Source organism: Hyperolius riggenbachi, chromosome 5 (genome assembly GCF_040937935.1).
Source record: "Hyperolius riggenbachi isolate aHypRig1 chromosome 5, aHypRig1.pri, whole genome shotgun sequence".
NCBI classification, from domain to species: Eukaryota; Metazoa; Chordata; class Amphibia; order Anura; family Hyperoliidae; genus Hyperolius; species Hyperolius riggenbachi.
The window spans coordinates 350,200,282-350,218,249 of NC_090650.1; the positions used below are offsets into that span (position 1 = coordinate 350,200,282).

General features: G+C 45.5%; 1 protein-coding gene across 1 annotated transcript in view; it reads left to right on the forward strand.

Moving 5' to 3' along the window:
- The first annotated feature begins 2,625 nt into the window (after positions 1 to 2,625).
- NKAIN3 (sodium/potassium transporting ATPase interacting 3) overlaps positions 2,626 to 17,968 on the forward strand; it is a 736,848-nt gene continuing 721,505 nt past the window's right edge. Inside the window, exon 1 of the mRNA XM_068237437.1 lies at positions 2,626 to 3,019. Within this exon, the coding sequence (XP_068093538.1) occupies positions 2,966 to 3,019 (54 nt within the window). The 5' untranslated portion in view covers positions 2,626 to 2,965. The remainder of the gene's footprint in view (positions 3,020 to 17,968) is intronic.

Consider the following 17,968-nt stretch of genomic DNA (forward strand, 5'->3'; position numbering starts at 1 on the left):
TTGATCTATTCAAGAAAAGGGAAAAAATTGAATGGGAAAGGGGTGCCAGCTACTGATTGGCATTAAGTTACCAATACATGGTTTAAGTTCCTCTTTAAAGGTCAACCGAGGTGACATGTGACATGATGAGATAGACATGTGTATGTACAGTGCCTAGCACACAAATAACTAGACTGTGTTCCTTTTTTTCTTTCACTGCGTGAAAGAGTTAAACATCAGGTGTGCAAGTGACAGTTTCTGTCAGGGTTGGACTGGGTCAGACTATAGCATAACCTTCACTGATAAGAAATTACAGCCATAAAACACTTTCCTGTCAGTAAATGGCTTCTGAAAGCAGAAAAGAGATAAAAAGGGTCAATAATTCATAGATTTGAGCTCTGGCAAACTTCAGTGAATGTGTTATTCAGGGCCAGCGTTACCATAGAGGCAAAGGGGGCAACTGCCCCAGGGCCCCGACCTCTGCTGAGGCCCGGCAGCGCCGACCCTGGCTGCCTGATCCCCCCCATCCCCCCGCTCGCACTGGTCCCCGGGGCCCTGAAAGTATATTAGTAGCAATAATCACCTCAGTCCCGGCGTGTGAGTGGGCGGGCAGCGGCTGCACTTTGAGGCATGCTGTGTCTCTCTCACTCTATGATGCGGCACGTGTTTACACATGACGTGTCGGGTCATAGAGTGAGAGAGAGAGAGACAGCGTGCCTCAAAGTGCAGCTGCTGCCCGCCCGCTCACCCGCTGGGACTGATACTTCCAGGGCTCCGGGAAGCAGAGGGGTAATCCCAGGGGGGGAGGACTGCGCAGGGGGGCCCCAACCCTGCAGTTTGCCCCTAGTATGCAGGGCCCCTTAAACCGGCCCTGGTGTCATTGAGCAGTGACAATGAAACAGTAAAAACCTAAAAACTAGATTTAGGCTGCTTCCACACAGGGACGTTACAGGTGCACGTTAGTGCAGCCTGTAACGCTCCCCCAACGCACAGCAATGTAACACAGTGGGCTGTTCACACTGCCCACGTTGCATTACATTGTAACGCAGCAAAGTGCTGCATGCTGTGCGTTCTACGTGGCTAAGCCGCGTTAGACTGTTTGCACATGCTCAGTCATGTTGGGGAGGAGGGGAGAGCGGCCGGGCACATGGCTAATTAATATTCACTGCACTCAGTGACGTGCAGTGTTTACTTCCTGGAGCGGCCGCTCTGTGCGGTGATTGGCCGGGCGGGACCACGTGATGCCGCATGCGTCCAAGAGTACGCATCACGGCATCATGGACGCCAGAGTGAGCTGCACAACGCGGCTCACTCCGACGTTCACACCAGAGAGCACCAGGCGTTGCGTTAGGGGCATGTTATGTGCCCTATAACGTCCCCTAAACACAACGTTCTGGTGTGTAACTAGCCTTAAAGTGACTCCGAGCTCATAAAAAAAATGAAAGTTGTACTCACCTGGGGCTTTCTCCAGCCCAGTGCTGGTCGGGAGGTCCCACGACGGCGTCCTGGCTCTTCTCCTTCTCCCCGCTCCGGAATGGCTGACAGGCCGCAGCCCGGGCGACACTCGCCCGAGTGTCGGGCTGCTCCTTCCGCATATGACGCGGATTACGTCACACGCCGGCCGCCTCGCATCATCACGGCGGCCGGCGTGAAAATACTGCGTATGCGCGATTAAAGCGCGCATGCGCTGTACTGCCACGCCGGCCGCCGTGATGATGCGAGGCGGCCGGCGTGTGACGTAATCCGCGTCATACGCGGAAGGAGCAGCCCGACACTCGGCTGAGTGTCGCCCGGGCTGCGGCCTGTCAACCATTCCGGAGCGGGGAGAAGGAGAAGAGCCAGGATGCCGTCGTGGGACCTCCCGACCAGCACTGGGCTGGAGAAAGCCCCAGGTGAGTACAACTTTCATTTTTTTTATGAGCTCGGAGTCCCTTTAAATATAAAATCAAACTGTGAGATATCTAAAAAAAAAAGTCATTTTGAAGGGAACCAGAGACGTTATACTAATAAAAAGAAAAAAGATTTTATACATACCTGGGGCTTCTTCCAGCCCCATAAGCCTGCATCGCTCCCACGCCGCCATCCTCCGCTTCCTGGATCCGCCGGTACCGGGTCCCGTCACTTCCGGCGGACGTGTCCAATTGTCCGCATGAGCAGGGGCTCCCTCCATACCCTTATGCGTGCAGCTGCGCAGTATGCAGCCACACGCGTAAAGGTATGCCGGGTGCCCCTGTGATGCGGACCATTGGCCGCGTGCTGCCTGCCGCCGACTGGCCGAAACTACGGGACTCGGTACCGCCGGATACAGGAAGCGGAGGATGCCGGCGTGGGAGTGATCCGTGCGTATGGGGCTGGAGGAAGCCCCAGGTATGTATAAAATCTTTTTTCTGGGGCCTCTGGAAGGAGGATAGGTACAATTGTTTTTCTCATCAGTTAATTTTCACCTCGGATGTCCGTTGTTTTGTATTTATTCAAAGAATACACTTTGATAAGTAGATGGCCACTTTACTGCCTCGGCAACAGCAATCTTGAATCTGTGTGTAGCTAACAGCCCCATCCAAAGGATTGAGAACTGTTTCTTGGAAGTATATTAAACCTGTGCATGTCAGACATTTCATGCACAGCAGATGGCAGCAGATAGACTCCCCAATCGCAGGGCTCTCAGCCATGAAAAGTCTACCGTAAACGAGAAGAAAGGAAGGAGAGGTCTGAACAGTGGATGTCTGTGCTTTTCCTTGGTCCGTGTTTGGGATTTTTGATCGCTATTTGGGATCAGTGCGTCGCTTTGGGGATTTGGAAGCAGGATTGCCGCTCTGCTGAATGAAGCCTTGGAGATACACACGCTGGGATCTATCTCTCTCTGCAGGTGCTGAATCTCACAGCAGCCCTAAGAAAGTGCAGCTACGCCTAAGGAGCTGTCCAGCAGCACTTGAGATCGTGTCTGCCTGATTGTGCAGGACATCCACAGGGCTGCTCTCATCACACCATGGGCTGCTGCACAGGACGCTGCACGCTGATCTTCATCTGCACCTTACAGATGGTGAGTCAAAACCTTTCTGGCACTTTTATATGATCAGGGAACTTGTATTGGGATATATCAGTTTGTCTGCCTGTGGCTTTGTCTTGTAAAATGGCTCTGAATACTGAGTATTGATTGTTTGCTCTTTCACTGTCCTACCTGTGCATTATTACTCATTGTATAACTTATTATATACAGAAGATTTCATGGCAGTAAGATCAGCTGTGCCCATATGCCATGTCTTTATCTGGGCACTGGAGTCAGGGACGGATCTAGACCAAGTTGCACCCGGGGCAAGGAAGATCAGGTTTTGGTGCCTAAACTGCCATTACCAATCTAAATTTTGCCACCTTTTTAAGAATTCAACAAACTGCACCTGGGGCAAGAGACTTGCCTGCCCCCCCCCCCCCCCTCATCCGTCCCTGACTGGAGTGCTTGTGAAAGTGGCACTAGGTGGTTTGGCACTTGTCTAAACGACCATGTGATTAGGGGCTATTGCTGCCAGTCTGTGCCTGGGAAAATGATAGAAATGATGCTGCATTGCTTTCTCTTGTAAGTGCTATGTTGATATCCAATACAGATAGACATGGTGAATAATCAATTGTGCCTATGACATTATGGGCTACTGTGTATTTTTGTACCTCCTACTATCTGATCGAGTCTATTATGCAGTCTGCATTCCAGTTACTCCCAGTCTAATGGCTCTGTGTTAAAAGATTTGTCTTCCTTTGTGGTTTAACACATACAAGTGTACATCTTCCTTTGTGTGAGCAGAGGGATGCAGTTGCCTGGGAAGGAGCTGTCACTTTGGTGATAGTATTGTATCATTTTCTCTATGTCAACCACCTAGTTTGCATAAGCCTGACAAAAGAGAGATGTCATTTTTTTCGTGCCGCTCTTCCCGGCTACATTGTTCGCAGGCGGCACTGGAATAGTCCTGAAATTGCTTTACAATTGTGTTATTGTTCATTTAACTAAAAGAGATGGGGGATGAGTAACCTGTTTCAGCTTGTGTCAGTGTAAAGGCTCCCAGTTGTTAATGCAGGCATAATGTTGTGGCATATTGTGTACAATACCCTCTTACTTAGCTTTATTTTGTCTGTTACCCAGAATATTCTCAGAGGGGCACTAAAGTATTACAGCCGCATCACAAACTTAATTATCTTTCATTAAGCGGTAATAAATCTTCTCTCTACGCTTATAGCGGACCTGAACTCAGAAATTCCTCGTTGCGTTAAAAAATATGCAACAGCATAAAAACCTTTAAAGAAAAACATTTCTTTATTACAGCTGATACAAAACCTGCAATAAATCTGCACTGTTACTACTTCCTGCTTTCATAGAAGCAGACATATTGTTAACTTCCAGTGCTTTCTAATGAGCTTATCTGGCGTGGCAGTCAGCTGACCCAGGGGAGAGGTCAAATTACAACTTGTGATTAGTCACAGATGAGCGGGAATTAGACTGGCTTAACTCTAAATACATACAGGGTGCATTTCTATATGTTTTCCTTCTGTCCCATGCAAGTGTACAGGTCCACTTTAAAAGCACACTGAACTTCAATGACAGTTGTTTTTTTAAATACAAGGGTTTTAAAACCAGCACCTTTCCCAATATTCATAGTTAAGTTGGTTCCCTGGGAGATGACTGGATCCAGACATGATTGAAATGTACGAGATACTTTAAGAATAAACATTCCCAAACACGCATTTGACTTCCTGTCCGGTAATCCCACAGAGCACTTACTACTGACGGCGAACAAGCATGGCCATTGATTGGCCCATCATTCTAATGGAGTGCTCATTGGGCTGATTTATCATCCTCGGGATGAAGCAAAAACAAGGACCACAAGTAGAGCTGTTAAAAGCAACCAGCTAGATGCCTTTTTTCAGTAAAAACTGCCACCTGATTGGGTGTTCTAAGCGAATGCTGCACTGTAGCTCCAGAGCCATGCTTATCATTAGGCAATTTCTGGCCAGTGCCATGGTTGGCATGTGTGTGTGTGTGTGGGGGGGGGGGGGGGCAGCATCCTATATGCATCTTTTTCAATTTCCATTTAGTCTCCTTCCTGTAGCTACCAGACATCTGTACTGAATCCAGCAGCTGAACTGGAGTGTGTGGGGGAGAGCACAGGGTGAATGTTGCTGTGCAGGTATATTACCCTCTACAATCCGTAGCTAGCACCATTAAGCCATACTGATTCCCCTGCTGGCAACGTGTTCCCTATTATCCCTATGTAGTGTAGACTACTACGCTGTCTTCTTTGCACCGTATCCATAGTGGCTCATACAGCTTCATTCATAAGTATGGCCTCAAGGCCAAATATCAAAGAACTAAGGCTCAGGTTGGAAGGTGGCTCACCTTTGCTAGGGATGGACCTCAGAGAGGACAATGAAAGAACATGCAGCTGCAGGGCATAGACACATCTACAGTGCCAGCAATGTCATCAAGGTTAATATCTGATTCTCATCATCCCATCGGGGCCTCTCCTGTCCCAGTTCTGCATACTTTTCATGCTAAAGAGGCCCTGTAGCGACATATAATGATGTAGTAAATTATTCAGGATACCCACTTTTACATTAATTATGTTGGTTTCAGCATCAATGACTTTATATATACTATATATATATATATATATATATATATATATATATATATATATATATATATATATATATAAAATATATATAAAATATATATGTATGTAGCCGTGCCCTCCCAGTGATGTCACAGCCTAGGCAGTTTAGCTATGTGGAATTCTCCCTGAGCATTCTGGGAGATCAGGTATTGTCTTTACTGGCTTTGGAACACACAGTAAACAAACGTTCTGCAGAGAAAGGGTAGCCTGACAGCAAGTTTGCTCACTGGCTAAACTGTCACCAGAAATGATCACAGTAGATTTCTTTTGGTGACAGACGTTCACTTTGTGGATGCAGCATTACTCTATCCCTTAGAAGTTAGAGTATAGTTTTTTTAAAAAGTGATGAACAAAAATTAAAAAAGAAGACCCCTTGATCAACTTTCAATCATTATTTTGATTGAACAATTAATCGGGAAAGGCCATGTTTTGGGAGACCAAGTGGGGGCTGAACACAGTGACGGGGGTGGTTGTTGGGGGTACCTCAGGCATTAGTAATATGAGAGTTAGGTTCCCTGGCTTTGTAGTGTAGTGAGAAGGGTAAAGCCTGAAGCTGGAGCAGAAAGAGGCATATTACACTGGGCCCCACCAAGATCTCATCTAATATGGGGGTAGGGGATCTCTGTGGCAAAGTGGTAAGCGATCAGAATCAGATGTAATCAATTACTGCATTTTGCTAGTGTATGTTCAGCTTTACTTTCAAATGACCTACCAGTGAGACTGGTTTACACCCATCTCCACAACCGACATCTCTGTTATAACCTACCCAACTCTATGAGGACTGTCGCCTCCTGGAATGAGGACTCAATCCCTCCATCAATAGTTTAGATCAGAGTTCTGTGTAGACGTAAAGTCACAAAACACTAGGGCACATGAGATGTGAGGGGCCTCGGGCTCTGCCACTGCGCCAGGACCCCCACTCCACACGCAACACCAAAAGGACAGTGCAGGTGGACCCCAGTGCTCCCACCACCAGGGAAATCACCTGCAGCTGCCACAGAAGCAAAAATGCAAAACACAACAAGCGAATGCTCACTCCCAGACAGCAACTTGCCATTTACATTAGTCCACAGACAGCCTGTCAGTCAATAAAAATATGCAAATACATGCACCTGTATCTGCAGTACGTAATCTACAAGAGCTGAAATGGACGGCCATAGATAGAAGAGAGAGCTCAGTCACATGCAAACATAGAATATGTGACCAGCAGGGGGCACTGCGTGCAGATATCCCTCTCCAAGCCCCCATTCCTACACTACCTGTCACTAGGAGCTCCAAAAGTAAGATTTAAAGATCGCAAAACACTGAGGCACATGAGAAGCGGGGACCCCGGGCTCTGCCACTATCCGGGACCCCCACTCCCCATGCAACACCAAAAGGGCAATGCAGAAGGACCCCAGTGCTCCCACCACCAGTGAAATCACCTGCAGTTGCCACAGAATCAAAAATGCAAAACGCAAGAAGCGAATGCTCACTCCAAGATAGCAACTTGTCAGCAGCAGGGCAGGCAGGGTCAGTAGAACAATGCGCTTGAGAGTTGGACATTGCCAAAGATCTGGCATGCTGGATCCTTATGCAACATTGTGGTTCCCCTGTACATATGCAAGATTTTCACTTTCAGAAGGTCCTTGATGGCCACCTGGGGCAAGTTTAATTTCGTGTGCGTGTGTAAATTATCACGCCCCCTAACTGTTATCTCCTCTGACCTTCCTATCCTCAGTACTAGCTTACCTATTGCAGTGCCATAATTTCTGCTCTATCCGCAGTTAGTAATGTTAATTGCTGCAACCACCTGAAAGATTTTCAGATTAGAACTTTTAAGTGTTCCGTTCAAATACCGATTAACTTTTATTTCAAATGTATTATCTTATTTACAGACAGGGTTATATTTCAATGTAGGTTTTCAATTAAAGTTAGTTTTTCTTTGAAATAAATGGGCTTGGTTATTAAATCTCTTGACTGTTATACAGTATTAATGAGGGTTTGTCGGCATATTTTCAGTCTTAGTAAAGAAGAATATGTGACAGCTATACAGGAAAGATGGAGCAAATATTCAGCGTATTATTCGATCCTGCAGATGTTTAACCTTTTCAGCTGCACGGACGTGAGTCTCACATCCGTGGCTGGTGCTGCTCTAGCCGAAGGGACGTGAGACTTTCGTCCATGCAGTTTGCGGGGCGGAAGCCCCCTGAGCCAATCCATATTTGTGCGGTGAGAATGATCACTGTTTAATTTAAAAACAGTGATCATTCTCAGATTTAGTACTGATTGTGCCGCCGCACTCCCTCCCGCTCGCTCATTCCTGCTGCTCCCACACCCGATCGTTAGATTAATGTATGCAAATTTTGTTCCCATTCATTTATCTCCCCTCTAGGTCTCCATGATTGCTGGTATCGATGAGATGCCTGTGTCACTTCCGAAGTAACACAGCTACGCATTACTTCCTATTTGCGTACTTATGATATGCAATAGAAAATAATGCGTGAGGACATCTTGTGGCCAAATAGTAAAATTACACCTACAGACATTAGGGACTAAAAATGTTTTAATATGTATGTCAAGAGGGTATATTACTGTTAAATTATGGGCTTGTAATTAGTGATGGATGTAAAACTGAAAAAAATGCACCTTTATTTCCATATAAAATATTGTCACCATACATTGCACTAGGGATATCATTTAAATGTTGCAATAACCTGAACAAATGGTCAAATATAATGCATGGATGTTATCCACAGTTTTATATTTTATTTCAAAACTATAATGGCAAAAAAAAAACTGAGAAATACTGATTTTTTTCCATTTTTTCTTATTGTTCCCATTAAAATGCTTTAAGGCTGCTTACACACCAAGACATTACAGGCGCACGTTAGTGCGCCTGTAACGCTCCCCCAACGCACAGCAATGTAACACAAGTGGGCTGTTCACACAGCCCACGTTGCGTTACATGTAATGCTGCACGTTCGGTGCAAAGTGCAGCATGCTACGGCGTTGGAGCGGCTATAGCCGCGTTAGACTGTTTGCACATGCGCAGTGTGGGGCGGAGAGGAGGCGGGGAGAGCCAGCTACAGTAGCCGCGCACATGGCTACTTAATATTCACTGCACTGGCGGCAGCTGATTGGCCGGCGGGACCACGTGATGCGGAGTGTCTCGCTCCGCATCACGTGGTCCCGCTGGCCAATCAGCGCCACTCTGGGAGACATTATAGGAATCGAGCCGCCGAACGCGGCTCACTCTACCGTCGGCTTTTGCAGCACCATACGTTGTGTTAGGTGCACGTTATGCGACCTTAACGTGGCACCTAACACAACGTCTTGGTGTGCAAGAAGCCTAAAGGGAAGGTTCAGGGTGAGGGAAAAAAATCAAAATCTACTTACCTGGGGCTTCTTCCAGCCCGTGGCAGGCAGGATGTGCCCTCGACGCCGCTCTGCAGGCTCCTGGTGGCCAACCCGACCTGGCCAGGCGCTGCGCTCCAATCTGCGTTTCACGCGGGCGCGATGACGTCATCGGACGTCCTCCGGGCTGTACTGCGCAGGCTCAGTAGTTCTGAGCCTGAGCAGTACAGCCCGGAGGACGTCCGATGACATCATCGCGCCCGCGTGAAACACAGATTGGAGCACAGAAGAAGCCCGACCTGGCCGCCGGCCTGGCGAGGTCAGGTCGGCCACCGGGAGCCTGCGTAGTGGCGCCGAGGGCACATCCTGCCTGCCACGGGCTGGAGGAAGCCCCAGGTAAGTGGATTTTGATTTTGATTTTTTTCCCCTCACTCTGAACCTTCCCTTTAAGAATAAAATAATTCTTAGCATAATGTACCACCCAAAGAAAGCCTAACTGGAGGCAAAAAAAAAAAGTATAGATCAATGGAATCATTGTGATTAGTAGTGATAAAGTTATTGGGGAATGAAAGGGAGAAGTGCTGAAATGTGAAAATTCCTCTCTTCCATAAGGTGAAAACAACTCGCGGGCTGAAGTGGTTAAAGTGACACGGAAGCAAAAAGAAAACTTATGATATAATGAATTGTATGTGTAGTACGGATAAATAATAGAACATTAGTAGCAAAGAAAAGAGTCTCATATTTTTACTTTCAGCTATATAGTTTCTTTTTCTTTTTTTAAATAAAATTGCATCACTCTCTAATATTTGCAGTTTACAAACTGCACCCTGTATTTTAAACTATGCAACAGAGCATAGCTAATGAGCCTTTGAACTTTCCTGCAGTAAAACCTTAAACAAACAAGAAACAGTGAGAGACAGGTTGAGATAAGTGCTTCAGAAAACAGCACTGTATCCAATCAAACTTAGTCGGACATCTCAGAGAAGCTGTTTTGCATAGATAACAGCTGAAGTTTCTTAACTCTTCCTGTACTGGAAACAATTTGACACTCATATCTGCGCTGCTAATCTTCTATTTCTTAGCTGTACTACACATACAAATCATTATTTAATACGTTTATTTTCACTTCAGATTCTCTTAAAGGTTCGCAGTGGACATGTGTTCACAGGACATAACCGGGGTTGGACTGAAATGGTGCGGCACCAGCATAATATGCCCTGGACCTAGGGATGGGGTTTATAGGGGTTGTGTAAACAATGTACAGTAGTAATGGACAACCCTGGCTAGAATGTACACAAATACATACATAAGAAGCTAAAAAGGTGTAAAATAAATTACATCGCATTGATAGTCACAGCAATTGATTCAGTCAGAGTAGAAAACATAGCGAGAAACATTAAATTATAGATTGTATATTTCATGGGAGTGAAATACTTTTGCTGCCCCATTAAATCAAGCATGGCTTCTCCCGTGAGTGTTTCATGACTCCCTAAAACATCATGGAAAATGGATATAGGATACTGGTACACATCACACACTTATGTGCAATACAGAATGATGTATGCTTAATGTCTTACTGAAACTGGAACATGATTATGATTATTGGCTGTGCATGATGCATGTTTAGTGGCCTAAAATTGTCACTTCATCAGAGGCCCAACAAGTCCAATAAAGCCGAAGCAGCTCATAGACTGGGGAAGGAAAACATCCCAGTGAACAATACGGCCAGACAAACAGTTACTTCTACATCTCTTGTTTAGACTCATGTAGAGCTGTGTGACCCTAGTTACTGCTCAGACCTGATAATGATTTTTATGAGCAGTTTTCTCTTCCCAATCAGATTTTGAGCTGATTTGGCTTTGTTGGTCTTGGTGGGTCTCTGAGGAAGTGAGCGCTTTGCACTATTGGCACCACCACCCGTCTTGTTCCAATTTTAATTAGATACTTAGTGTTCATCATTCTGCATTCTACAGTGTCCCTACAGTATTTATGCTTGATTTATGCCAGCATTGTATGCATGCTATATACATCAAGGTTGGTCACAAGTGGTCACATGGGACCATGCCACACGTGGAGCATTTTGCCTGTCTCCTCTCACCCTTACTAGTGAGTGCACTATCCATCTCTGACCTGGGTATGTATACTTCCTACCATAGTAACACATTGTGTTCATAAATTATCTGCATACCTTCATCATCATTTACTCTCATAAATTGTTTTGGTTATTTAATTTTTATGAGAATATTTAATCAGCCGTTATTAATTAGGCACCCACACTTTGGTGAGGGTTTTTCTCCTATATCACAACTCTTATTCCATTTTTGATCATACTAATCCAAAACGAGGGGCTTGTACAGTCACCAGAGATTATTTATAGGGTGGGGCAGTTTTGATTGGTCATCCCCCGCATCACATTGATTGTGTGAGGGGAGATCTTTGTTGTGTGTTGTAGACAATATTAACCACTTAACAACCGCCTAACGCCGATAGGCGTCGGCAGGTCGAAGTGGTGTTACCATGGAAATGGCCGCTCCATGCCAATTCACGGAGGGTGTCTCCGTGAACAGCCTTCGAGCCTCCGATCGCGGCTCGCAGGCTAAATGTAAACACGCGGGGAAGTAATCCCCGCTGTTTACATCATACGGTGCTGCTGCGCAGCAGTGCCGTAAAGGATATCGGCGATCCCCGGCCTCTGATTGGCCGGGGATCGCTGGCATCTGTTAGGCTGCCGCCTATCCTAGGCGGTGCAGGACGGATCGCCGTCCTGTGCTGCCCACAGTGTAAAGGAGAGGGAGGGAAGGGCAGAGAGGGCGGAAACCGCTGTGGAGGGGGGCTTTGAGGAGCCCCCCTGCAAATCACAGATGGCGGGCGGCGATCAGACACCCCCCCCCCCCAGCAGGACATCCCCCTAGTGGGGAAAAAGGGGGGGTGGAGTCTGATCGCCATGCTGCAAACCTGATCTGTGCTGTGGGCTGGAGAGCCCACGCAGCACAGATCAGGAAAAAAAGAGCCTGGTCCTTAAGTGGTTAATTGTTTGTATTTTACTTTGACTTCAGTGTTCAAAAATTATATTACTCAGTTACTATTGGTGGTTCAGCCAGTTCAGTTTATTTGAAAGGTTAAAGTTTTGACTTCCTCAGCTCAATGATAATACAGTGTTTCCAGTGTACTAGTTCCCATACAAATAAATCTGGAACAACCGTACTTTTTTTATTTGTTCCCTGCTTTCACAATATTTTTTTCTCAGCCACACAGGATTTTGTGACCTATAAATACTATAAATACTTATCAGTGAGAGTTAAAGAGGAACTCTACTCAAAATAATGTAATAAAAAAGTGCTTCATTTTTACAATAATTATGTATAAATGATTTAGTCAGTGTTTGCCCGTTGTAAAATCTCTCCTCTCCCTGATTTACATTCTGACATTTATCACATGATGACATTTTTACTGCTGGCAGGTGATGTCAGTGGACTAGCTTCTGCTTACTTTTTTGGCAGTTGGAAACAGCTATACACAGCTATTTCCCACAATGCAATGAGGTTCACAGACAGGAAACTGCCAGGGCCATGGTCCTCACAGTTTCCTGTGGGAGGGGTTTCACCACAATAGCCATACAGAGCCCCCTGATGATCTGTTTGGGAAAAGGAATAGATTTCTCATGTAAAAGGGCGTATCTACTACTGATTGGGATGAAGTTCAATTCTTTGTCACGGTTTCTGTTTAACCACTGTACACATACTTGACTTAAGTCAGCTGAGGTAGCCGACAATCAGGCGTGTGTACTGCACCCGACGTCCCTGACGCACAGTCCTCGAGCGATCTGCTGGATGAATCTACCCAATCCCAGTGACACTGATCCCTCCCGCCGATCTCATTGTTCTCGTCACTTCTCCGCCCACCAGGTGACGTCACACGCCACTCATTGTCCCACCATCTCCCCTCCGCATAGCAACATTGCATGTTATCAGCTACACAAAGGTTTAAGAAGTGGATGGGGAACAGTGTGTTAATGATCACTACTATTCAAAGCATCTACAGAAGTCAATAGCATCAACACAGGACCAGTAAAAAGCTAATGCTGTGGTTGAGGGTGGGACCCCATGGGGCCCCTCTGGCCCAGGGCCCCCATTGCGGCTGCAACCTCTGCACCCCCACTTGCTACGCCACTGTGCATCAGTGTTTTTACATAGCCAATGAAAGCGATTCCGTGATCATATTGCCAACTTTACCTTGTATTTTTTTGGAAGCTGCACTTTTAAATCCCTCAGACCTTTTCATGCTCCTCTGTGGGACTCAGTGATAAATACCTTGCACGGTAACTCTGACTTACTGCATTGAACTATAAAGCAAGGTCATGATATTTTAGAAGCAAGTGTAGATTTATATTCCTTTTACTTTAGGTCATTTGAGTTCTAGCTGGAAAGCACTTATTGCTAAATCGCATCCGCTCTTTCTTGCCTAGTTAAGAAAGATTTATTCTACTTTACATCCACTGCAGGGCTATATTAGTTTAAGTAGTACCGAGAAAAGAGAGGTAATTTTTGTAACTATGTGCACTTTATATTTGCTGTCTTTTGTTTGGATTTTTGGTTGTTCAGTTTACTGTACTGCATTTTACATCAGAACTCCAAGATTTGTTTTAACCCTTGGCTGTACCACCCATCCCCAAGATCACATAATGGTTTACTGTATTCTAATTAAAGAAAGATGGTAACTACTGTATTTTAGTGTATCCTTGATTCTAAAATGCCATGAACATGAGCTAGGTTTTTCCATCATGTGGAATTCCAGACTCTTTGGGCACTTAGCAGTCGGAAGCCATGTCTCCTTCAATAGAACTTGCCAGTGGAGCAGTTGAAATTGGCGCAAGAAGCCTCCTGTTTAAAAGGGTACCCTCTATTATAGCAGGTGCCCTTTTAAATAGGATGAGCCGTAACACCATGGATCAAGGATAGGTAGCCATGGGAGCGGGGTTTTAAGGTTAGTTGCCAATGAGGGGGCTTAAGGTGAGTTGCTCACAGGGGCAAGGGTTGACCTTCGGCTTGTGATTTTGACTCTGCTCGCTATCCGCCTGCCTTGACCTTCAACTTGTGACCTCAAATTTGCTAGCTATCTGCCTGTCTTGACCTTTCGCTACTGATTTTGACTCTGCTAGCTATCCGCCTGCCCTGACCTTTGGCCTGTGACCTTGACTCTGCTCCGCTAGTATCTGCCATTACCAAACCTCGGCTTTCACGCAGACTTGTTTTACAGTTCTGGCCTGAACAACTCTACATTGCAGTGTCTTCGTTCTCTCCGGTTACCCGAGGGGTAATTCCAGGGTTGTGACCTGGTGGCAATTAGGCCGCAAAGTAGGCCTTTGCCCACTAGGGGTGACATCCCACCAACCATTGCAGGGTGCTCTGGTGACAACCAAAGGCCAGTTAGACACCACACCTAGTGAAAGCCCACGACTAGTAACTGTGACTAGGTCAACAGGGCCTGCTTCGATCCTCCACATAACAGTTTCTGATGCTGAAACTCGGATAATTAAGGTAAAAATGGGCATTCTGAATATTAGGTCCTACTATATGTCATTATGGTACCTCTTTAAAGGGACCCTGAGCAGAGCAATAAAATGGAAATCTGAACTTACCTGTGGTCGTGAACTTCCTCAGCAGCCTCTGGCTCCCCTCCGTGGTCCTGTTGGTGGCTCCATTTGCCAAAGTTTTGCACATGCACACCTGTTAACATAAGCGTCCTGCGCATGCGGGGTTATTGCTTATAGTGACAGGTGCATGATCGACCCGGGTGCGCAGATGGGCCATGCATGTGCAGTTGCGCAGAACTTCGGCTTGAGTTGTGCACCTAAACGAGCCGCCAGCAGGACCACGGAGGGGATCCAGAGGGAGCTCGCAGGCTACAGTGGGCTGTAGGAAGCACCAGGTAAGTTCCTCTGGTCTGTGTCTCTTTAAGCTGAACTGCTGAAAAAATTAATAGGGTATGCAATGGGCACAGGACGGCAACGTGCTGCCATTTCTGTACCTGATTATTGTCCATGTGACCTGCACAATCTGTACAGTTTGTATGTATCTCTATACTTTGTACATGCCTGTAGGAGTAACTTTTATGAAATATGAGGAATTTATTTTGGCAATACAGTGATACATTCAAATACAGTAAGTCTTATACATGATATATGATGTATATAAAAAGCAATCATGTTTTTTTTAATTCTTAATCTTACATAAGTTTCATCACCATTGTGTTTGTAATTATATAAACATGAGGCAAAATGAATGCTTCTTCCAGCCAAATAGACGTCCATTGCTGATCAGACACATTACAACACAGCGGGCTCTTAACGGTCTCCCTCACTCACTGCACTACCACCATCTGTTTCCTGGAATGTACTATGACATCAGTAATGCAGAATCATTGCTGAATGCAAAGCAGGAACTCTGTTCCCAAACGCAAGGACTATATACCAGAGGCATACACATGCACTTGGCATAAACAAATGCGGGAGCCTTGCTGTGTGGCAGAAGCGGATATAAATCCATCCTAACTCTCTAATGGCTGAGAGTACCAGGCATGAAATGTATTCCTTGTATATCTGGATTTAGGAAGTGGACACACTCATAAACACATAAAGCATGTCTACAATATCTATCTATCTGTATATCTATCTATCTACCTGTATGGTTGAAAATTTGCCCCTTGCAGATATGCACTTATGCAGATTAAATGTTCATTAAAAATTGTATTCAGTTTGCATTAAGTTCATGTCCCAGCTTTATTAGTGAATGGGAACTTAGGGTCGACTTGAGGTCAGCCTGAATTAAAATTGATCTCAAACTGAAGGCACTGTCCCAAACTGACCAACATACCTATTATGAGCTGCACTGCAAGCTAAAGATCTGATTTCACAGAAATCCAATAACATTGATTAGTTGTACAGAAAAAAGTTTTTTGTTTCTTTTTTTTTTAATGTGAGTGCAAAATGGGATTGGCTAATTTTTCTATTCAGTTTGATGGTTTTTTGATGAATGGTCAATGAGATGCTAATAATTCTATGTTGATGTAAATTGTATGCAAATGTATGCAGCTTGGAAAATGACTGATCAATCAGCTGGATTCATGGTGTCGGTAGGGGTACATTATTCTCTGCTCAAGAACTCAATGGCCACTCTTCTTCTGCTTCACATCTATTATTCTGCAGCAGCTAGAAATATAGAATGTATGTCAGTATGTTAGTGTAACAGCAACATGTGTGGGTTAGTAGGTTTGGAGAAAATGGCAAACAGGCCTAAGGTTTATTAAAGGATACCCGAACTGACATGTGACATGATGAGATAGACATGTGTATGTACAGTGCCTAGCACACAAATAACTAGGCTGTGTTCCTCTTTTTCTTTCTCTGTCTGAAAGAGTTAAATATCAGGTATGCAAGTGGCTGACTCAGTCCTGACTCAGACAGGAAGCGAATACAGTGTGACCCTCACTGATAAGAAATTCCAACTATAAAAAATTTTCCTAGCAGAAAATGGCTTCTGAGAGCAAAAAAGAGGTAAAAAAGGGGAATGTCTTATCAGTGAGGGTCACACTGTAGTCGCTTCCTGTCTGAGTCAGGACTGAGTCAGGACTGAGTATTTAACTCTTTCAGGCAGAGAAAGAAAAAAAGGAACACGGCATAGTTATTTGTGTGCTAGGCACTGTACATACACATGTCTATCGCATCATGTCACATGTCAGTTCAGGTATCCTTTAAAGTGAACCTAAAGGCAAAAAAAAAAAATGAGATTAACTTACCTGGGGCTTCCCTCAGCCCCCTGCAGACGATCGGTTCCCTCGCAGCTCCGGTCCGATGCTTCTGGACCCGCCGGCGACGACTTCCGGTTTCGCCGTCACCGGCCGACAGGCATGGGAACGCGAGTGATTCTTCGCGTTCCCAGCCTGTATATCGCCCCCTATGCTGCTATTGCGGCCTGCTGCAGAGTATCAGCATGAAATCTATTGGAAATCTGTGTAGCCTCCTCTGTCTGCCAGCCCCCCTCACCCAGGACTCCCCCCATGTATTATGTACCCTCCCTGCTGTGCAGAGTGTTGGATGCTCACCTGTCCAGCAGCACGTGTGTCCTGTCTTTCTCCATCACCACTGGGGACACCTGTACTCCGTGACCCCGCCACATGTGCTGGCGTCATATACCTGCTCCTGGGTCAATACTCACCATAGGCCCGAGGGGGGGAATGTACACATTTTACATGGGGAGAAACCTGCCAGGGGCCCCATCATTCATTAGTAAATCAAACGCTGCTACCGCCGCAACCCCGACCAAGCCCTTTTAAGCAAGATTTTTTTAAACACGCCAGAACTAAATTTTCAATCTATTTCACCCGCAAATTGATGGAAATGACAATGGGGTGGCCATGTTACAGCACCAATGTCTGCCATCTATCCATGTCGCAAATCATGGGAAGTATAAGCACCTTAAGAAGGAGTAGATATGGAAGATGTGTTTTAGCGGATAATGACAGAGGTGGGAAGTGCATTTAGTGTGATCAAGGTTTGAAAGAGAGAGCAGAATCAAATGTTACATGTAAGCAATGAGCTTAAAGGACATTAGTGATTGGTGTGTATCATGGGAAGTATAAGCACCTTAAGAAGGAGTAGATATGGAAGATGTGTTTTAGCGGATAATGACAGAGGTGGGAAGTGCATTTAGTGTGATCAAGGTTTGAAAGAGAGAGCAGAATCAAATGTTACATGTAAGCAATGAGCTTAAAGGACATTAGTGATTGGTGTGTTATTAACGTTAAGTGGTATGTCAGGTGGGGGAGCAAAATCCTGAGGTGGAAAGATGACAATCTAACTGCACAGAATGTAAGAAAGCGAGAGGGCATGAAGAAGGTGATTTCTGCATTTGGACAGTTATGACATGAGAAGTTAGTGCAGCACGATCAGGAGCAGAGAGGTAGATTTGTGTGTCACCGGGGTACAGAGTATAACGGAA